We start from the raw sequence: 23,608 nt of genomic DNA on the forward strand, positions 1-23,608 counted from the left end.
CCAAGAACCGGATGGTCACTCTGACAGAGCTCCAGAGTTCCTCTGTGGAGATGGGAGAAACTTCCAGAAGGACAACCATCTCTGCAGCACTCCACCAATCAGGCCTTTATGGTAGAGTGACCAGACGAAAGCCAATACTCTGTAAAAGGCACATGATAGCCCACTTGGAGTTTGCCAAAAGGCACCTAAAGGACTCTCAGACCATGAGAAACAAAAATTCTCTGGTCTGATGAAACCAAGATTGAACTCTTTGGCCAGAATACCAAGTGTCACGTCTGGAGGAAATCTGGCACCAGTCATCACCTGGTCAATACCCTCCCTACGGTGAAGCATGGTGGTGGCAACATAATGCTGTCGGGATATTTTTCAGTGGCAGGGACTGGGAGACTAGTCAGGATTGTGGGAAAGATGAACAGAGCAAAGTACAGAGAAATTCTTGATGAAAACCTGTGCCAGAGTGCTAAGGACCTCAGACTGGGGTGAAGGTTCACTTTCCAACAGGACAATGACCCTAACCACACAGCGAAGACAGCGCAGGTGTGTCTTTGGGAAAAGTCTCTGAATGTCCTTGAGTGTCCCAGCCAGAGCCCAGACTTGAATCCAATTGAACATCTCTGGAGAGACCTGAAAATAGCTGTGCAGCGACGCTCCCCATCCAGCCTGACAGAGTTTGAGAGGATCTGCAGAGAATAATGGGAGAAACTTCCCAAATACTAGTTTGCCAAGCTTGTAGCGTCATAACCTAGAAGACTCGTTGCTGTAATCATTGCAAAAGGTGCTTCAACACAGTACTGACTAAAGGGACTGAATACTTATGCAAATGTTATATTTCAGTGTTTTATTTTTAATACATTTGTTAAAATGTCTAAAAAACAGTTTTTCCTTTGTCATTATGGGATATTGTGTGTAGATTAATGAGGGAAACATTTTTTATACATTTTAGAAGAAGACTGTAACGTAACAAAATGTGGAAGAAGTGAAGGCATCTGAATATTTTCCTAACAGGCTGACCACACCGCTCGCGTCATGTGCGTGAGCATTGCAAAATAAATGTAGAAATCTATGTTATTCAATTATTGCACCCACACTGCTCGCGCATGCCAATGAGCGTCTGCGTTGCCAAGGGCTAAATTAGAAATCAGTTCTATTTCTGACGCAGATCGCACTGCAAGTCCTGCCTCTCCCATCTCCTCGTTGGTTCAAAGAAGCAGGTACCCACGTGCCATCTACTCATTGGTTATACCCACGTGGGTGACGAACAAGGTCAGCGGCGGTAATGCACCTAATTTATCGCAACATAAAGTCAAGAGAAGAAAAGGCCTGGAAGGAAGAGAGATGACTAGAAATGATTCGGTTGACCGTTTTATGTGTGGATTCATTGGCGGAGTAGAGGACCTTGTGCATTTCAGGTAAAATAACAACTCAATGTTTATATCCCAGGACAAATTAGCTAGCAACAGCAAGCTAGCTAATTAGGACAAATTATCTAGCAAGTGCATGCTAACTAGCTAAATTTCCATAAATGTTTAATGCTTTTCGACTTGTCCCCAAATTAATATAATTGGTTCAGAGTTTGTTTTGATATTTTAACCTGTGTGTCATGATCACATTTAGTGTGGGGGGACAAAATAAATGTATGCATGATGGTGCACACGCGCAGCCGGTTTGGGTTGCTTGTAATGCAAACAAACTGTAATTCAGCCACTCTGGGTCATTCACTGTCTTCTTGGTAAGCAACTCCAGTGTAGATTTGCCCTTATGTTTTAGGTTATTGTCTTCATTGTAAATAAGAATTTGTTCTTAACTAACTTGCAAAGTTAAATAAAGGTTAAATAAAAACATTTAAACGTTTAATGTGTCGTGCTGAAAGGTGACTTCATCTCACAGTGTCTGGTAGAAAGCAGGCTGAACCAGGTTTTCCTCTAGGATTTTGCCTGTGCTCTGCTCCATTCCGTAAGTTTTTTGCCCCGTAAAAACTCCCCAGTCCTTAACAATTTTTTTGTATTCAGTTTTGTATTTTGTATTTTTTTATTGAATATCCTAAATGTACAATATACTTGCAGTGAAGCCGCTCAACACCTACACCACACCAGTCATCCAACAGACTCCCATTCAGAGCGGCACACAGAAGCATCCAGGGTCAATGCCCTGCTCAAGGGCACGTTGAAAGATCTTCCACCAGGCCAAAAAACGTGAACCCGAACCCGAACCCGAACCCTCCAAGATGCCCCCACAGTTCTCCAATAGCTGTCCCTCAACCATTCCAGACCCCTCTCACAGCCCCCCAGAAGAAAAAATATATACATTTTTTTTAAATACAATTAATTCCATTCCCCACCCCCAAGAAGCAAGAAAATGAACTAAAAAGAAAAAAGAAAAAGACAGAAGAAAACAGCAAACAACAATGTTATTTAAACAACAACAAAAAAACAAAAAAAGAAAGGACATCAAGGAGAAAAAATATCATAACAGTAATGCCAACTGTATATGTTTGTATGCATGTCTGGCACTATTACATGTATGTGTGTGTTCTTGTATGCGTTTATTTGAATGGGTGTGTGTATATGCATGTGTACAAACACCTGCACGGCATCAGTCTCAGGCAAACCGGCATTAGCTGTAAAAACACTGACCCTGTCATTCAAACATACTTTTTATTCTGTTTTATTTTTTACTTTTATCTTTGGCCATCATTTTATCTCCCGCACAGTCCTTAACGATTACAAAGATATCCATAACATGATGCAGCCGGCACTATGCTTGAAAATATGGAGAGTCCCAAATATAACACTTTGTATTCAGGGGAAGAAAAAAAATTGCTTTGCCACATTTTTTGCAGTTTTACTTTAGTGCCTTGTTGCAAACAGGATGCATGTTATGGAATATTTTTATTCTGTACAGGCTTCCTTATTTTCACTCTGTCAATTAGGTTAGTATTGTGGAGTAACTACAATGTTGTTGATCCATCCTGAGTTTGCTCCAATCACAGCCATTAAACTCTGTAACTGTTTTAAAGTCCCCATTGGCCTCATGGTGAAATCCCTGAGCGGTTTCCTTCCTTCCTTCCTGTATCTTTGTAGTGACTGGGTGTATTGATTCACCATCCAAAGTGTAATTAATAACTTCACCATGCTCAAAGGGATACATTTTTTTTACCCATCTACCAATACGTGCCCTTCTTTGTGAAGCAATGGAAAACCTCCCTGGTCTTTGTGGTTGAATCTGTGTTTGAAATTGACTGCTCGACTGAGGGATCTTACAGATAATTGTATGTGTGGGGTACAGAGATGAGGTAATCATTCAAAAATCATGTTTAACTCTGTTGCACACAGAATGAGTCCATGCAACTTAATATGTGACTTGTTAAGCAAACTTTAACTCCTGCACTTATTTAGACTTACCATAACAAAGGGGTTGAATACTTATTGACTCAAGACATTTCAGCTTTTAATTTGTAATTAATTTAACATTTTAACATTTTGAAAAACATATTTCCACTTTGACATTATGGGGTATTGTCTGTAGGCCAGTGACAAAAATATCTCAATTTAATCCATTTTAAATTCAGGCTGTAACACAACAAAATGTGTAAAAAGTCAAGGAGTGTGAATACTTTCTGAAGGCACTACCTCTATCTGCCTTTTAAAACCTGTGTAGTTTGAGGGGTTCTTTTGATGGTGGATGGACGACTCTCTATGTAGACAAACACTAGATGGAGACTGATTACTCTCTTGCAGATTTTAATTATGAACTGAGTGACCACATACAGTACATAACCATGCGTCAACTCCTCTACTTCCTGTTCTTGCTCAAATCATAAACACATCTGACCAATCAGAATCCAGCAAATTAGTTGCAAGGTAGATAATAAATTGCAATTCATAATGGTTTTTTAATAGCATCTTCTCATAAAATCTCTCATAAGATAATCCTACACCAATCATATCTCTGTTGATGATTAGAATGCTTTTTTAGCCATATCTGTAGGTTGTAACACAGTCTCCAGTGACAAAGTACAAACATGTCTGATTTATTGATCATAAAGCAGAAAGGAGCTGGTCCCTGCTCACAGCTGTAAAGGTGTCGCTCAGTGTCTTCTGGTACAATACATCATAACACACAGGAGTGGACATGGGAAAAGCAACATAGAAAGAGGGTGGTGGGGAGTGGGGAGAGAGAGAGGTGGGAAAGCAAAACTAAGAGAGAGAGAGAGAGAGAGAGAGAGAGAGAGAGAGAGAGTATCCAGGTCACATCTAAACATTAAGACCAAAAAGCTCGTCTCCAGTCCTGGGAAACCAGCCAATTGTAAAATAACTGAAAAAAGGATTTGAAGATTTAATGCAACTTGAGGAAGTGTATATTAAACACTGGCACCTTAAATATTGCTAGACATTAATACTTCAAAACTTGATTATGAATCACCAATAACTAAGCACTGTAATTTTGGGTGGGGAATATCAGTCATGGTTGCCATCAAAGGGTTTATTAGGCCGATAAAAGGATGGATGGGAGCAGTGTGACTCTTGTCATGGACGTTGTGTTAGGACGTTGAGTTAGTGTGGCGCTAAGTGAGAGAGAGAGTTGCTAATTAGAATGGGCCCTGCTTCATTTAAGAGGAGAGGGATCAGACGCCATGAAGGTTGCTCCAAGGACAATTAGACTGGAGTGGTTTGGCTCTCCCTTCCTTCCTTCCTTCCTCCCTCTCTCTCTCTCTCGCTCTCTCTCTCTCTCTCTCTCTCTAACTCTTTCTCATTGCACTGTACTTCACTTGCTATGTCTCTCTCTCTTTCTTGCTCTGTTCCTCTCCCTCCCTCACTCTTTCACACTCTCTCTCTTCCCTTCTCTCCCTCCCTCTCTCTTTCTATCCCGACTACAGACTCTAACGGAAGGCCGAGGGACAGGGCCTGTCCCTGCGGTCAGGAGTCAGTTAATTACAGAGGGATTTCCTTCAGGACAGTACATAACATTCCACTGCAGTATGTCTATAAAAGGCAATATCACAGCCTGGATCACAGGGTTGGAGGGCTGTAACCTCCACTTCCTCTGGCAGGACATGTCATTGACTGGCCTGAGCTACCCAGTCATCTGGCTTTGCCATTATGAGCCAATGACTGTTACCATTAAAGCATGGTGCCTGTAAGTGATAACAGATAGTTTAGGGGCACATGTGGCTGTAACACAGGAAAGCCCCTGAGGTGAGACATAGTGCATGTGCTCATTTAACCACTTCTTACAACACTTCAGTTTTGGGTGATGTGGCTGAAGGCAGGACTTTGTAGACATGTCTGTTTCCATGCATTCCTATGAAGTCACTCACTGTGGGACTTCCATCCTGGCACAACACAGTTTACTCACCCTCTCCTGTCATTACTGTTATTTCACTCCACCTATTACTGTCATTATTTCACTCATCTCATACTGGCAGTATCAGTGTCTGGCTCAGTAATTGCAATCAAGTCTTCATCTGATCATAATGACCCAATGACCACACTGGCCTGTCAAGTGTCCGTGCCTGTATATGGTAGTTGAGGGGTGAGTTGATGTAGCAAATTTCATGAAATTCTACTAATTTCATGCAATTCTACTCAATTATACATGCCATTGGTCAGAGATACATGTTTGACAGTTGTACAGCTTATTTCCTGCGATTCTACACATTTTGCCATGTGGTGGAGATACAGTATACAGTATATACAGTTGAAGTCGGATGCTTAAATACACCTTAGCCAACTCAGTTTTGAACAATTCCTGACATTTAATCCTAGTTAAAATTCCACTCTTGCTGACAGAGCTGGTGTAACTGAGTCAGGTTTGTAGGCCTTCTTGCTCTCACATTCTTTTTCAGTTCTGCCCACAAACTTTCTATAGGATTGAGGTCAGGGATTTGTGATGGCCACTCCAATACTTTAACTTCCTTAAGCCATTTTGCACAACTTTAGAAGTATGCTTGGTGTCATTGTCTATTTGGAAGACCCATTTGCGACCAAGCTTTAACTTCCTGACTGATGTCTTGAGATGTTGCTTCAATATATCCACATAATTTTCCGTCCTCGTGATGCCATCTATTTTGTGATGTGCACCAGTCCCGCCTGCAGGAAAGCACCCCCACAACATAATGCTGCCACCCCCGAGTTTCACGGTTGGGATGGTGTTCTTCGGCTTGCAAGCCTCCCCCTTTTTCCTCCAAACGTAACGATGGTCATTATGGCCAAACAGTTATATTTTTGTTTCATCAGACCAGAGGGAATTTCTCCAAAAAGTACAGATGAATGTGGAAAATGCTCCCAAGCATGAACCAGACTTGTGGAGGTCTACACATTTTTTTCTGAGGTCTTGGCTAATTTCTTTTGATTTTCTCATGATGTCAAGCAAAGAGACATTGAGTTTGAAGGTATGCCTTGAAATAAATCCACAGGTGCACCTTCAATTGACTCAAATGATGTAAGTTAGCCTATCAGAAGCTTCTAAAGCCATGACATAATTTTCAGGAATGTTCCAAGCTGTTTAAAGGCACAGTCAACTTAGTGTATGTAAACTTCTGACCCACTGGAATTGTGATACAGTGAATTATAAGTGAAATAATCTGTCTGTAAACAATTGTTGGAAAAATTACTTGTGTCATACACAAAGTAGATGTCCTAATCGACTTGCCAAAACTATAGTTTGTTAGCAAGAAGTTTGGGGAGTGGTTGAAAATTTTGTTTTAATGACTCCAACCTAAGTGTATGTACACTTCTGACTTCAACTGTATATATTTTATTCAGTTTTAAAGCTAATATCCTGCAATTCTACACATTTTGCCATGACTTATGCCATATTAATGATATCTGAGATTGACTAACCAAATCAATTTGGGCCCCTTGGAGGTCAGGGTCCCTGGGCATGTTGGTATTCGGGAACATAATAACTTCAGGTTTAGATAATTGGCTAGACTAACTTACCAATCTAAAAAAAATTAGCTGACATGGCTAATTGAGTGACTGTCAAAACAAGAGAAAAACTGCTGATGCACAACCAAATTTTGAACTTGCACCTTATGTATTCTACTATTCTAACTCTCAACAGTAAGTTGAGAGTTCCTAAAAAATATATATTTATATATACAGTACCTGTCAAAGGTTTGGACACACCTACTCATTTAAGGGTTTTTCTTTATTTTTACTATTTTCACATTGTAGAATAATAGTGAAGACATCAAAACTTTGAAATAACACGTATGGAGTCAACCAGTTTCATGAGATAGTCACCTGGACTGCATTTTAATTAAGAGGTGTAACTTGTTAAAAGTTCAAGTTGTGGAATTTATTTCCTTCTTAATGCATTTGAGCCAATCAGTTCTGTTGTGATAAGGTAGGGGTGGTATACAGAAGATAGCCCTATTTGGTAAAAGATCAAGTCCATATTATGGCAAGAACAGCTCAAATAAGCAAAGAGAAATGACAGTCCATCATTACTTGAAGACATGAAGGTCAGTCAATATGGGAAATGTCAAGAACTTTGAAAGTTTCTTCAAGTGCAGTCGCAAAAATCATCAAGCGCTATGATGAAACTGGCTCTCATTAGGACCGCCACAGGAATAGAAGACCCAGAGTTACCTCTGTTGCAGAGGATAAATTCATTAGAGTTAACTGCACCTCAGATTGCAGCCCAAATAAATGCTTCACAGAGTTCAAGTAACAGACACATCTCAACATCAACTGTTCAGAGGAGACTGTGTGAATCAGGCCTTCATGGTCAAATTGCTGCAAAGAAACCACTACTAAAGGACACCAATAAGAAGAACAGACTTGTTTGGGCCAAGAAACACCATGGAAATCTGTCCGTTGGTCTAATGAGTCTAAACGTGAGATTTTTGGTTCCAACTGCTGTGTCTTTGTAAGGTGCAGAGTAGGTGAACGGATGATGTCCGCAAGTGTGATTCCCACCATGAAGCATGGAGGAGGAGGTGTGATTGTGTGGGGGTGCTTTTCTGGTGACACTGTTGGTGATTTATTTAGAATTCAATACACACCAGCATGGCTACCACAGTATTCTGCAGCGATACGCCATCTCATCTGGATTGCGCATAGTGGGACTGTAATTTGTTTTTCAACAGGACAAGGGCCCAAAACACACCTCCAGGCTGTGTAAGGGCTATTTGACCAAGAAGGAGAGTGATGGAGTGCTGCATTGCTGCATCAAATGACCTGGTCTCCACAATCACCCGACCTCAACCCAATTGAGATGGTTTGGGATAAGTTGGACTGCAGAGTGAAGGAAAAGCAGCCAACAAGTGCTCAGCATATGTGGGAACTCCTTCAAGTCTGTTGGAAAAGCATTCCTCATGAAGCTGGTTGAGAGAATACCAAGAGTGTTCAAAGCTGTCATCAAGGCAAAGTGTGGCTACTTTGAAGTATCCAAATTATAAAATATATTTTTATTTGCTTAACACTTATTTGGTTACTACATCATTCCATGTGTGTTATTTGATAGTTTGGATGTCTTCAATATTATTCTACAATGTAGAAAATAGTACAAATAAAGAAAAACCCTTGCATGAGTAGGTGTGTCCAAACTTTTGACTGGTACTGTGTATATACATATTAAACCAGGGACTTCTCCCGAGTGGCGCTGCTGTCTAAGGCACTGCATCTCAGTGCAAGACGTGTCACTACATTCCCTGGTTCAAATCCAGGCTGAATCACATCTGGCTGTGATTGGGAGTCTAATAGGGCAGCGCACAATTATCCCAGCGTTGTCTCGGTTTGGCCAGGGTAGGCCATCATTGTAAATAAGAATTTGTTCTTAACTTGCCTTGTTAAATTAAGGATAAAAATATATACACATTTTTGAGAGGGTCTGGGCCCCACTAGTAGCCTGGGACCCTAATCGACTGTCTATGCCCTGTTCTCTCTCTCTCCCTGTCATCAACCACTGCTCTATCGTTCACTACATACTTCAGTCTGAGACTGCCATCTTTGAAGTTGTTTGTGGTGATGTCAAAATGAGGGGTGTTGTACAAAACAAAGTCATCAGTGATTGGATCATCTCTAACCAATCATAGTATCAAAGACAATGATGCATTTTCAAAACTCTCCTTCACCTACGTGTGTTCTGGCTCTGGTCCAACCCATCGGTTGCTGGGACCAATCAGATGGTCTAGATTTGATTTCCATTCTAGAAATCGTCATGGATTTACTCAGATCCAGACTCATTGCAGAGAAAAAATGAACGTCTGTGGGAGTGGTGTTTGGCCGGAGCAAGTGGTTTGGTTAACCAGGCAAGCTGTAAGCCTCATTGAAAAGCAAATGAAGGCAGAACGACAGAGACAGTGACAGGAGGCACAGTGCACACACACACACACACATACACAGCAGTTTCACTCTTACCTGAGTCTGCATGTGTGGCTGCTTGAATGTGAGTATGTATGTTTTTTGTTGTTGTTTATTTTCAACCTTTATTTAAGCAGGTAGGCTAGTTGAGAACAAATTCTCATTTGCAACTGCGACCTGGCCAAGATAAAGCAAAGCAGTTCGACACATACAACAACACAAAGTTACACATGGAAAAAACAAACATACAATCAATAATACAGTTGAAAAAATCTATATACAGCATGTGCAAATGAGGTAGGATAAGAGAGGTAAGGCAATAAATAGGCAATGGTGGTTTAAGTAATTACAATATAGCAATTAAACACTGAAATGTTTGATGTTCAGAAGATGAATGTGCAAGTAGAGATACTGGGGTACAAAGGAGCAAGATAAATAAATAAATACAGTATGGGGATGAGGTAGATTGGATGGGCTATTTACAGATGAGCTATGTACAGGTGCAGTGATCTGTGAGCTGCTCTGACAAATGGTCCTTAAAGCTAGTGAGGGAGGTAAGAGTCTCCAGCTTTAGTGATTTTTGCAGTTCGTTCCAGTCATTGGCAGCAGAGAACTGGAAGGAAAGGCCAAAGGAAGAATTGGCATTGGGGGTGACCAGTGAGATATGCCTACTGGAGCGTGTGCTACAGGTGGGTGCTGCTATGGTGTTATGCATTGCTGTGTGTGTGTTCTATTTCTTCTGCAGGTGTACACATGTGGGTGCAAGTGCGTATACCCGTCTAGCCATTCTGTAGGGGGCTAGGGAGGAGATTATACTCTAAACTGTTTGCTTACCTTGTGCTCAAACGCTCTGGCTCTTAGCTGTGTGTGCAGAACAGTTGGCATCACATGGAGGAGAGGCAAACACTTGTCTGTTTTCTTCTCATTGTGTACAGTCACACACACACACACGCACACACACACACACACACACACACACACACACACACACACACACACACACACGGTATTCAGTCCAGGCGCTGCCTAAATCCCTGCCACTTTTGCATTGTGGCTCCCTCCTGTCTCTGTGCTGAATGGGTCATCTCTGGGCTTCTGACAGACATTTTGGAGACGTCTTTCTTTACCAAAACTAAGCAGATGGACACTGACGTCGGCCGGTACAACAATCTCCCACCTGCATGAGTGAAAAGGCTTCTCCTATAAGCTGTAATTAAGAAAGGACGTTAGACACCATAGATGTACAGAAGCCCTGAAACCCAAGGCAAAAAAGAAAGCGATTGGAATAATCTATTCCGAATGACTTAGTATTTTGTTCGAATTACTTAGTATCTCATTTGAACAACTTAGTAAAAAAAAAATGTTTGAACGAGATACAAAGTTGTTTGAATAACATTTGAATAAATGCTCAAATGACATTTTGTCTAGTTAGGCCTAATGTGTTATGCAGCAGCAGTTGTGCTTGTCAGATCGTTCCATCCATTGATGTAATTTTTTATTCTTTGATAGGGCTGCTTTTGAATACCAGAACATGTAGTGGGCCAACAAGATCTCACGGTTTTATCAATTTGACTTCAGATTCTGATGTTTATCCACATTTCTCCAAACGTCAAGTTTCAACGTTGCTCCAAACATCAAATGTTAAGTGTTTTTGACACCCTCTTTTTCTCCTCTTGCTCAGCGTCTTCCTTGATTCATCCCAAATGCTTACATTAAGGGTTAAGGTTTTGGATAGTTTTAAAACAAAAACAACTACAATGTTAAGGTAAGGCATTCATTACGAATGTTTTTTGGTGAAGGTTAGGGATAGAAAAAAGGAAGAAAAAAAATAATGTCCACCACTGAGATTGAACATGCCAGCCTTGGAAAGACAACGCTGAGCAGGAGGAGCAAGCCAGTGTTTCAGAAACCCTTCGGAAATTTGATGTTTGGAGAAACTTGGATAAACGTCAGAATCTGAAGTCAAATTGTTAAAACCATGAGATCTTGTTGGCCCACTTACATGCTCTGGCATTCAAAAGCAGCCCTGCTTTAGGCTATTAAATAACTGTCATTGAATAATCATATCAATGGATGGAATCAGTGAATGAATGGCTGCAGCAACGGTCTTACAAGCACAGCTGGCACTGCATCAGAAATTAGGCCTAATTAGAGAAAGTAAGTAATTTGAATGAGATAATACGTTGTTCAAAGTAATTAATATGTCATTTCAAACGAGTTAGTATCTCGTTTGAACGACTTAGTAAGAAAAACATATATTTACTAAGTCGTTCGAACTAGATAATTTAAAGTCTACGTTTTTTTTGTTTTTTTGCCTTGGGCTTCTGTAGGGCTTCCTTATAGACTCATAAACTCATGTAAAAAATAAAAAATGAAGACTATCCAGCATTAATTTACTCCTTTACCTAGTTAGTGTAATACAAAAAGCACATGCTTTGTGTACTTTATTTTACTTACTTATTCTTGACTTTGACCACCATAGTCCTGTGCCCTTGACTTTTAGGGTTCAAACCGAAGTAAGGGTTCAAATCTGAGTCATCGGAGACTGCTTAAATATCTAGTATCATGGTACTGAACAGTCAGTCGGTATAAACTAACACCATTTGAATAAATGTCAGAGCTCTGGATTTAGACACTAAAGACCATGTCAGTAGAGCATAAGTCCACATGGTGGCTTTAGCTAAGCCCATTGTAAACACAGAGAAAGACAAGGGGTCAGAGAGAACAGGCCAATGTACATCATAGCTTTGACATTTCCTGGATGGATAGACAACAAGCTGAACGGATCAGAGGTGCTATTTTGGGTCACTGGCTCGGAGACAGAATGTGGGATGGCGTGGGACTGGGATATCCTGATGGGAAGGCTCCGGGAAGGCTCCGGAACCCCACTAGGGACCATTATGACCTTCAGCCTGCATGATGCCCAGGCTTTCCATTGTAACACACTGCATCAACAAGAAATGTAAACACTTCAAAGTGTACTGTATGTAAACAAGGACAAACTTTGTGGTGTATGTCAACAAGTACACAGGGTATGGGTATGTCCTTGTCAACAAGTACACAACCTTATAGTGTACATACTTTGTGTAGTATGTCAACAAGTACACAACCTTATAGTGTACATACTTTGTGTAGTATGTCAACAAGTACACACTGCAAAGTGTATGTCAAGAAGCACACGCTCCTCAGAATACATGGAGTAAGTAAATAAGTATTCACTTCACACATTTGTGCAGACCTTATTGTCACAGTTAAGTGGTGTCCAATGCTAGCTATTGCTCTAGGGCAGGGATGGGCAACTTTAACGGAGGTGGGGGCCACAAAAAAATAGAGCTCATCATTAGGGGCCTCAGCGGCTCGTGGGCCTATATTTACTAAATAATCAAAAGTTTAAAAAAATACCGGTACAGAGTCAATGTGCAGGTTAGTCGAGGTAATTTATACATGGAGGTAGGGATAAAGTGACAATGCAGAGATAATAAACAGTGAGTAGCAGTAGTGTAAGCAAAGTAATGGCCATTCGATTAATTGTTCAGCAGTCTTATGGCTTGGGGGTAGAAGTTGTTAAGGTGCCTTTTGGACCTAGACTCCACGCTCGGTACCACTTGCCGTGAAGTATCAGAGAGCATAGTCTATGACTTGGTTGAATAGTATATAGGTCCTGGATGGCATGATGTACTGGACCGTACCTACTACCCTCTGGAGCACCTTACGGTTGGACGCCAAGCAGTTGCCATACCAGGCAGTGATGCAACCGATCAGGATGCTCTCGATGGTGCAGCTGTTGAACTTTTTGAGGATCTGGGGACCCATGCCAAATCTTTTCAGTCTCCTCAGGGGGAAAGGTGTTGTCGTGCCCTCTTCACGACTATCTTTATGTGTTTGGACCATGATAGTTTGTTGGTGATGTGGACACCAAGGAACTTGAAACTCTCGACCCGGTCCACTACAGCCCCGTTGATGTGAATGGGGGCGTGTTTGGCCCTCCTTTTCCTGCAGTCCACGATCAGCTCCTTTGTTTTGCTCCCGTTAAGGGAGAGGTTGTTGTCCTGGCACCACACTGCCAGGTCTCTGACCTCCTCCCAATAGACTATCTCATCGTTGCGGGTGATCAGGCCTACCACTGTTGTGTTGTCAGCAAACTTAATGATGGTGTTGGAGTTGTGCTTGGCCACGCAGTCGTAGGTGAACATGGAGTACGGGAGGGGACAAAGCACGCACCCCTAAGGGGCCTCCGTGTTGAGGATCAGCATGGCATATATGTTGTTGCCTAGACTGCAAACTCTCCTTCCAGACTCATATCAAACATCTCCAATCGAAAATCAAATCAAGAGTCGGCTTTCTATTCCGCAACAAAGCCTCCTTCACTCACGCCGCCAAGCTTACCCTAGTAAAACTGACTATCCTACCGATCCTCGACTTCGGCGATGTCATCTACAAAATGGCTTCCAACACTCTACTCAGCAAACTGGATGCAGTCTATCACAGTGCCATCCGTTTTGTCACTAAAGCACCTTATACCACCCACCACTGCAACTTGTATGCTCTAGTCGGCTGGCCCTCGCTACATATTCGTCGCCAGACCCACTGGCTCCAGGTCATCTACAAGTCCATGCTAGGTAAAGCTCCGCCTTATCTCAGTTCACTGGTCACGATGGCAACACCCATCCGTAGCACGCGCTCCAGCAGGTGTATCTCACTGATCATCCCTAAAGCCAACACCTCATTTGGCCGCCTTTCATTCCAGTACTCTGCTGCCTGTGACTGGAAGAACAAAAATCGCTTTGGAGACTTTTATCTCCCTCACCAACTTCAAACATCAGCTATCTGAGCAGCTAACCGATCGCTGCAGCTGTACATAGTCTATTGGTAAATAGCCCACCCATTTTCACCTACCTCATCCCCATACTGTTTTTATTTATTTACTTTTCTGCTCTTTTGCACACCAATATCTCTACCTGTACATGACCATCTGATCATTTATCACTCCAGTGTTAATCTGCAAAATTGTAATTATTCGCCTACCTCCTCATGCCTTTTGCACACATTGTATATAGACTCCCCCTTTTTTTCTACTGTGTTATTGACTTGTTAATTGTTTACTCCATGTGTAACTCTGTGTTGTCTGTTCACACTGCTATGCTTTATCTTGGCCAGGTTGCAGTTGCAAATGAGAACTTGTTCTCAACTAGCCTACCTGGTTAAATAAAGGTGAAATAAAAAATAAAAATACCCTGGCCACCTGGAGGCGGCCCGTCAGGAAGTCCAGGATCCAGTTGCAGAAGGTGTTTAGTCCCAGGGTCCTTAGCTTTGTGGGCTCTATGGTGTTGAATGCTGAGCTGTAGTCAATGAACAGCATTCTCACAGATGTGGTCCTTTGTCCAGGTGTGAAAGGACAGTGTGGAGTGCAATAGAGATTGGATTATCTGTGGATCTGTTGGGGCGGTATGCGAATTGAAGTGGGTCTAGAGTTTCTGGGATGATGGTGTTGATGTGAGCAATGACCAGCCTTTCAAAGCACTTCATGGCTACAAACGTGAGTGCTAAGGCATGGTAGTCATTTATGCAGGTTACCTTCACTTTCTTGGACACAGGGACTATGGTGGTCAGCATGACACATGTAGGTATTACAGACTCAGTCAGTGAAAATTCAAAATGTCAGTGAAGACACTTGCCAGTTCGTCCGCGCATGCTCTGAGTACATGTCCCGGTAATGCATCTGGGCCCGCAGCCTTGGGAATGTTGACCTGTTTAAATTTCTTGCTCACATTGGCTATGGAGAGTGTGATCACACAGTCTTCCGGAGCAGATGGTGCTCTCATGCATGCTTCAGTGTTACTTGCCTCGAAGCGAGCATAAAAGGCATTTAGCTCATCTGGTAGGCTCGCGCCACTGGGTAGTTCACGGCTGGGTTTCCCTTTGTAGTCCGTAATAGTTTGCAAGCCCTGCCACAGCCGACGTGCGTTAGAGCCGGTGTAGTAGGATTCAATCGTAGTCCTGTATTGACGCTTTGCCTGTTTGATAGTTCATCTGAAGGCATAGCAGGATTTCTTATAAGCGTCTGGATTAGTGTCCCACTTCTTGAAAGCGGCACCTCTAGCCTTTAGTTCAGTATGGATGTTGCCTGTAATTCATGGCTTCTGGTTGGGATATGTACGTACGGTGGGGATGATGTTGGATGAATTGGGGATGCCATTGGTGGGACGCCATTGGATGAATCCCGGAACATATTCCAGTCTGTGCTAGCAAACAGTCCTATAGCGTAGCCTCCTTGTCATCTGACAACTTCTGTATTGAGCGAGTCACTGGTACTTCCTGCTTTACTTTTTCCTTGTAAGCAGGAATCAGGTGAAAAGAATTATGGTCAGATTAGCCAAATTGAGGGTGAGGGAGAGCTTTGTATGTGTCTTTGTGTGTGGAGTAAAGAGTGTTTTATTCTTCTGGTTGCACATGTGACATGCTGGTAGATATTAGGTCAAATGGATTTAAGTTTGCCTACATTCAAGTCCCCGGCCCTTAGGAGTGCCGCTTCTATATGAGCATTTTATTGTTTGCTTATAGCCTTATTATTATCCATGTTATTATCCATGTTGTCGTTCAGCCACGACTCTGTGAAACATATTACAGTTTTTAATAACCCGTTGGTAGGATAATCCCAAACGGAGATCATCCATTTTATTCTCCAGTAATTGCAAGTTGGCCAATAGAACGGATGGTAGAGGCGGGTTACCCACTCGCCAACGAATTCTCACAAGGCAGCCCCCTGTATTTCCGTCTTTTCTTCACGCAAATTATATGTATTTCGGAGAAGCAGTAAATCCTCGGACTCATTAAAGAAAAGATCTTTGTCCAGTTCGAGGTGAGTAATCACTGTTCTGATAACCAGAAGCTCTTTTTGGTCATAAGAGACAGTAGCAGCAATATTATGTACAAAATAAGTTACAAACAATGCGAAAAAAGAAAAAAAAATAGCACAGTTGGTTAGGAGCCCGTAAAACAGCAGCCATCCCCTCCAGTGCCATTATCAGATATATGAAATAGAACTGTGTTCCCTAAACTCCAATTCAATAGCTGAGGTATGAGAAGGGAAATAAACACAGATATGTTGCCAGAGAACATAGCAGCCATAGGTGTCCCAATGAAGAAGCCTTCCAAATGAACTGTACATGGATGGGCCATTACTCTGCACCCCAGATCATTTCTAAGTAATAAAGCAACTAATAATTTCTAACTAATGAAGCACAGCTCTTATCATATCCCCACTTAATTGATTCTGTAGCTCGTCAAAGGCTCCTTTCAAGGGCTAGTCCTGTCGCTTGGCCTATGACAGAGTCTGGCCTACTGTAACCTAAGCTCTGAGCTCTATGGCAATTATATTCAGTGCAGAAAGAGACAAACAGGCACTGACAACTCTACTAACTCTACACCACTATTATACCGTAACATTCAGACCATGTCAGGGCACGGCAGGGCCAAGGCCTTTTCATGGGTTTGGTATTACCTCACAGATGTCAGCTACCGGTATGCTTTTTCCAGTTTCCATGTCAAATGCTTTAATTATTTTCTCAGGTTATTTTCATTCCACACTGCCACCTCTGTCCCTCTGTCTCTGTCCCTAAAGGGTACACAAACAGGCCAAAATACTGTAGTTTTATTATTATCATCATAGCTTTTGATAAAGTATTTCTGCTAAAGTTAGAAGTTATTTTGAGCGAGGAGGAGGTGGTCAGTGATTGTGCTCAGCGTTTCCTGGTTCCAGTACAGAGGTGCCCAGTGTGTTCAGGACAGATAGATTTCAACACAGAGGCTAGATGGCAAGCTGGAGCTGCAGTACCGGTGAGTAGAAGGGGAGGGACACACAGTTCTAGGGACAGAGAGAGCGCTTCCTACATCAACAGAAATACCAGCCCAAAGACTCAGAGGCTGGACTCAGATTGCAGACACAGAAATACACACATAGAGAGAAACACACAATCACAAGTGCATACGGTATACTCAAATACCAAAATAAATAGTAAGTATACCAGCTGGCCGGTGTGTTTACGGACATATTCAATCAATCCCTATACCAGTCTGCTGTTCCCACATGCTTCAAGAGGGCCACCATTGTTCCTGTTCCCAAGAAAGCTAAGGTAACTGAGCTAAACGACTACCGCCCCGTAGCACTCACATCCGTCATCATGAAGTGCTTTGAGAGACTAGTCAAGGACCATATCACCTCCACCCTACCTGACACCCTTGACCCACTCCAATTTGCTTACCGCCCAAATAGGTCCACAGACGATGCAATCTCAACCACACTGCACACTGCCCTAACCCATCTGGACAAGAGGAATACCTATGTGAGAATGCTGTTCATCGACTACAGCTCGGCATTCAACACCATAGTACCCTCCAAGCTCGTCATCAAGCTCGAGACCCTGGGTCTCGACCCCGCCCTGTGCAACTGGGTACTGGACTTCCTGACGGGCCGCCCCCAGGTGGTGAGGGTAGGCAACAACATCTCCTCCCCGCTGATCCTCAACACTGGGGCCCCACAAGGGTGCGTTCTGAGCCCTCTCCTGTACTCCCTGTTCACCCACGACTGCGTGGCCATGCACGCCTCCAACTCAATCATCAAGTTTGCGGACGACACAACAGTGGTAGGCTTGATTACCAACAACGACGAGACGGCCTACAGGGAGGAGGTGAGGGCCCTCGGAGTGTGGTGTCAGGAAAATAACCTCACACTCAACGTCAACAAAACTAAGGAGATGATTGTGGACTTCAGGAAACAGCAGAGGGAACACCCCCATCCACATCGATGGAACAGTAGTGGAGAGGGTAGCAAGTTTTAAGTTCCTCGGCATACACATCACAGACAAACTGAATTGGTCCACTCACACAGACAGCATCGTGAGGAAGGCGCAGCAGCGCCTCTTCAACCTCAGGAGGCTGAAGAAATTCGGCTTGTCACCAAAAGCACTCACAAACTTCTACAGATGCACAATCGAGAGCATCCTGGCGGGCTGTATCACCGCCTGGTATGGCAACTGCACCGCCCTCAACCGTAAGGCTCTCCAGAGGGTAGTGAGGTCTGCACAACGCATCACCGGGGGCAAACTACCTGCCCTCCAGGACACCTACACCACCCGATGCTACAGGAAGGCCATAAAGATCATCAAGGACATCAACCACCCGAGCCACTGCCTGTTCACCCCGCTGCCATCCAGAAGGCGAGGTCAGTACAGGTGCATCAAAGCTGGGACCGAGAGACTGAAAAACAGCTTCTATCTCAAGGCCATCAGACTGTTAAACAGCCACCACTAACATTGAGTGGCTACTGCCAACACACTGTCAATGACACTGACTCTACTCCAGCCACTTTAATCATGGGAATCGATGGGAAATGATGTAAATATATCACTAGCCACTTTAAACAATGCTACCTTATATAATGTTACTTACCCTACATTGTTCATCTCATATGCATACGTTGATACTGTACTCTATATCATCGACTGCATCCTTATGTAATACATGTATCACTAGCCACTTTAACTATGCCACTTGGTTTACATACTTATCTCATATGTATATACTGTACTCTATCATCTACTGTATCTAGCCTATGCTGCTCTGTACCATCACTCATTCATATATCCTTATGTACATATTCTTTATCCCCTTACACTGTGTATGACAGTAGTTTTTTTTGGAATTGTTAGTTAGATTACTTGCTCGTTATTACTGCATTGTCGGAACTAGAAGCACAAGCATTTCGCTACACTCGCATTAACATCTGCTAACCATGTGTATGTGACAAATAAAATTTGATTTGATTTGATTTGATTTGATTTGAATAGAAACAAAGTCCATGAGAGTAAACATATGACACATCCTCACATACCCTCAGTAACACAGTCATAACCACACACACACACACACACACACACACAGTCTCACACACACACACACACACACACACACACTCTACTCTGGGAACGGTACTGAGCTGAATTCTTCCTTTTCTGACGCCCTCCTCCTCTTACTCAGGAAAAGGATGTGTGTTCTTGCATAACCTTACAAAACAGAGACCAGGGGCCAGCAGTGCAGCGGCTGCCAAGAGCAGAGGTCAAGCCTAAGTGAGCCTCTCAGCTTTATGGAAGAGCAAACAAACGAGGATGGGGCAACTTTCATACTAGGTAAACACACACACGGCTGTCCCTTTGTCCTTCTCACAACACTAGGACATATGTCGCTTTGTATTAAACATACCCACAGTCCACATGGCGCTAGTGTTGCTTTGGATCAGTCTTGGTGGATGGATCTGACTGTTTCCAATAGAGAGGCTTGGCCATTAGCATTAATCAGAGTCATTGTAAATACTTCAGTTGTAAATAAAACCATCCAGTAGAACAGACTGGATGGCTGCTGGCCGGTCTGCCACCACAGCTGTTGAAGTAACATAATTTCATCAACACAAAGATTTGAACACAGATGATGTCATTTCTAAGAATGATGAACTGGAGAGAGATGCTATTGGACCTCTGGATGTGTGTCTTTGATATATAGACCCATTTGGCTATAGCCTGGCCATTTTCAGCCAACCTGTCCAAGCTCATATCGTAAAGTGAGATGATGTGGAATGATCTTCTTTGTTATGGTGTTCAGTGTGGTTTCTATAGTTTCAGCATAGTTCCACGTCTCCGTATGGCAATTTCTTTGTGATGTTGTGTATTTATTGTAAGGCAGGCTGACTGCCCATGAAGCAACAGTAAGTAGAAAAACATCTGTCGTCATGGTTAAGTTTGATTTGATGGGAGAGGTAGAGAAACTTAGATGTTAACAGCAGCGATCATTTCATCCTTGCTGATCACTATCACTTCAGCATTTAGGAGTTGTGAACCTGAGGAGGAAAACCCAGAAGTCATAATCTCTTAAATAGCAACAAGTTTTATAACATCCACAGAACTCAAACCATTCAACAGCAGCTAATATGTTTTATATAGGTATAGAATTAAAGCAGATTGTGTGATGGAAGGACAGTGCTTTACATCATTTGAAGTTGGACCATTTGGAATAAGGGGCTTGTCAGAGCGGAAGCCTTTGCTTGGGGAGGAGGACTGCAGTGCACACCCCCGTCCCGCAAAATTAACTCACCCAAAACAAGGGTGGGACCCTCAAGGAACCAGAAAGAGCCAGTGGCTTTGATGAATTCACCAGCTAACCCAAACAGAAAAACTTTATAATTGTGCCAAGATAAAATATTTGGTCAGTTGTGACAGTTACCGTAGTCAACATTTGTCTTCAAAAGTGTATTATAAAATAATTACTTTAGTACATAGACATGTAGCAGAAGCGGTTTCGAAATCTGCAGGAAAAATAACAAACCTTTGGTCTGCATTATGATGGACTATGACATCATGCACATAAACCAGAATCTTGGGCTAGGGTCATCCAAGAAAAACATCTCATTCCCAGTAACAGCCAAGAATGCTTATTTCCAGGTTTTATTATAAACTTGAGCTAAGCGCTCCAGGAAGGTTGCCAAGGGGACCATGGTTCCTGTACTTCACTCTTGTGTAAAAGTCATTAGTTGTTTTCATTTCTTTCCATCTTTCATTCAACTGTGAATTAATGCAGCAAAGAGGTGGCCCTCTCAAGGGGTTTTCACATTTAAAAGAGCCTAATCAAACACCTACGTTGTAAATGGAACCTATTACCGCTAATGGCTTACCTAGGAATGAATCCTGATGAAGCCTTGAAGAGGGCTATTAGCACTGCAGGTTTTTGTCATCATCCACAGTGGTTTAAGGGTAGTCATTAGAGTTGCTATCCTCTTGTTCTTTTGATTTTGAACTAAATGTGCCTTTTCTGCTTTGAAACAGCGACTGCCTTTTACAAGATGCTGATAGCAGCTACAGGAGAAGGTCAGACCACATATAAGTGTGGGCTGCAGGTTTTAGAGGTAAGGTACTGTACCATAGGAATAATTTGACTTTCAAGGAACATGGAAGGGTTCCCTGTGGCTCAGTCGATAGAGTGTGGTGTGTTCAACATTAGGGTTGTGTGTCGATTCCCATGGGGGACCAGTATGAAAATGTATGCACTCTGGATAAGACTGTCTGCTGAATGACTATGATGTTAATGAATTCCATGAAAATGTTATTGAGTGAGTTCTAATGACATAAATAAGTGGTTGATTGTTTGAGTAGGATCAGTAAAGATAGAGTCAAAATTCACTGTTTTGTCAAGAAAAGTGAGAACATAAATGTGTAAGAAATGTGGTATCTGGATATTGGAAGGACTAGTTACATAAAGTACAAATAGTGTACTGTATTATATAAAAAATACACGATTATTATGAAGCCTGTGTGGAGGGAATTTCATCATGTTCTTAGCCTGACTGTCTTTGAGAGTTTCCATGTTTACCATGATAGGCTGATTGTCTGCTACATCTAATTTTAGCTGTCAAGTCTGACTACAAAGGGGGGGATATGCCCTCAAGGCCAGTGTCTGAGGTTAGGAAATCTCTTTCTGGTCACTCCAGTCTAGTCTAATACCAACAGGGCAATGTCATGGGATCAACCACACTCTCTTAAGGGTGGTGGTGTGGGGGGGGGATACATTAGCTAATTTAAAATGAATTATTTTATATCCGATTTTACAATTGTATTAGTTGTCACAGTAGAGAAAGTTATCTGAATTCTGAAATACTTTATAAATACCCTGGCATGCTTTTAAAGTCAACAGCCTTGGTCATCCATTATGTAGTTTTGGAAGCCTCCCTCCTAGGGTGATCGTTAAGTGCAGTTGGTATGGTCCAGGGGAGGGAAGGGCGACTGGAAAGTGGAAATGTTTGTACTGATTTCACAATGATGGCCAATACCATCAAGACAGCTGAACTTGTCTTCAATATTTGATTAGATTTGTATAGTTTTTATGTATTTTTGTTATTCAACATCAAGTTTGATAAGTTTGCTCATTCTTAACAAGAATAAAACGAGACTAAATATCACATTTCATCTGACAACATTACAGCACCATGTTGATTACAAGTAAGTAACAACTTTTCTTCTATGAACTTTAGTAGTACAATAGCAAATTCTAGGACTCCGACAAATATAAACTTAGATGTATTAACATATTCAGAGAGCCACTACTAACCTGATAGGGTGTCAGCTGTGAGGTTCATGTGATGCTTAAAATGAGGTGAGGAGTTCAGATGATGTAAGGTGATGTGCTGCACCACCGCATGAGCATCAGCCCTTTAGTCTAATGCATGCTCTAGACTATAGCTTTGCAACAGGCTTTTAAAAATACTTATTTAACTAGCCGAAATATTTTGTCATATAGATTCAAAAGGAATAGTTTGACTTTCAAGGAACATGAAAGGGTTCACTGTGGCTTAGTTGGTAGCGCATGTGTGTGTAACATCAGGGTTGTGGGTTTGATTCCCACAAGGGACCAGTATGAAAATATATCCACTCGCTACTGTAAATCACTCTAGATAAGACTGTCTGCTAAATAAATGATTATACTGTTAATAAAATCCTTGAAAATGTTCTTGAGTGAGCTCTAATGAAAAAAATAAGTGGTTGATTGTTTGAGTAGGATCAGTAAAGACAGTGTCAATATTCACCATTTTGTCAAGGAATGTGACTACATAAATATGATACTTCAGCTCATTAAAAATGAATTATTTTATGTCAAATAATGTAATAAATACTTGTTTAAATAGCCTAGATGTTTTGTCATATAGATTCGAAAGTTAGGTTTCTTAGTTTACTCTAAAATTAAGAAAATGAATCCTATAAAAAATGTCCACGTAAAATATTCAAATGACATCTTAAGAATTTACGCCTACAGAGTATAACATTTATATTTGTATTTCTGGCCTGTAGGTTGAGTGTATGGGGGAGAGTGTTATATTGAATTCTTCATGCAGGTGCCAGTCAATTTATTAAATTAATTTCAGTGATGTTAGTGTGTAATGTTAGTGTGTAATACACTGTATTTGTTTCCTGCACCATACGTATTCCTAGCATGTAGGCCATGGGTTCAGGCTGCAAAATTTGATGAACTTAGGAGTTATGATAGAAAACCAGCTACTTTGGAATCAGAGATAAAATGCCTAGCAAATCTTTTGTTTCCAACTTTTTTCCAAAAGTATTTTTCCCATGGTGTTAGCATTTCAGAGGAACCAGACTGAACAAAGTCACTCAGTCATTGCAATGGATTAGAGTATTTGGTCTCTAATCAACTAACTGTTGTATTTCACCATTTTAAGATTTGGCATCTTATCATGTGCATAG

General features: G+C 41.9%; 1 protein-coding gene across 2 annotated transcripts in view; it reads left to right on the top strand.

Moving 5' to 3' along the window:
- The window catches only part of si:dkeyp-23e4.3 (rho GTPase-activating protein 7), a 115,095-nt gene that overhangs the window by 63,070 nt on the left and 28,417 nt on the right, over nucleotides 1-23,608 (top strand). The window contains exon 1 of one of the 2 annotated variants that reach the window (XM_042326845.1): nucleotides 22,125-22,351. The exons of the other annotated variant lie outside the window; for it this stretch is intronic. Within the exon in view, the coding sequence (XP_042182779.1) occupies nucleotides 22,339-22,351 (13 nt within the window). The 5' untranslated portion in view covers nucleotides 22,125-22,338. Of the gene's footprint in view, nucleotides 1-22,124; nucleotides 22,352-23,608 lie in introns of those variants that run through there. 2 annotated transcript variants of the gene reach the window in all.

Source organism: Oncorhynchus tshawytscha, linkage group LG09 (genome assembly GCF_018296145.1).
Source record: "Oncorhynchus tshawytscha isolate Ot180627B linkage group LG09, Otsh_v2.0, whole genome shotgun sequence".
NCBI classification, from domain to species: domain Eukaryota; kingdom Metazoa; phylum Chordata; class Actinopteri; order Salmoniformes; family Salmonidae; genus Oncorhynchus; species Oncorhynchus tshawytscha.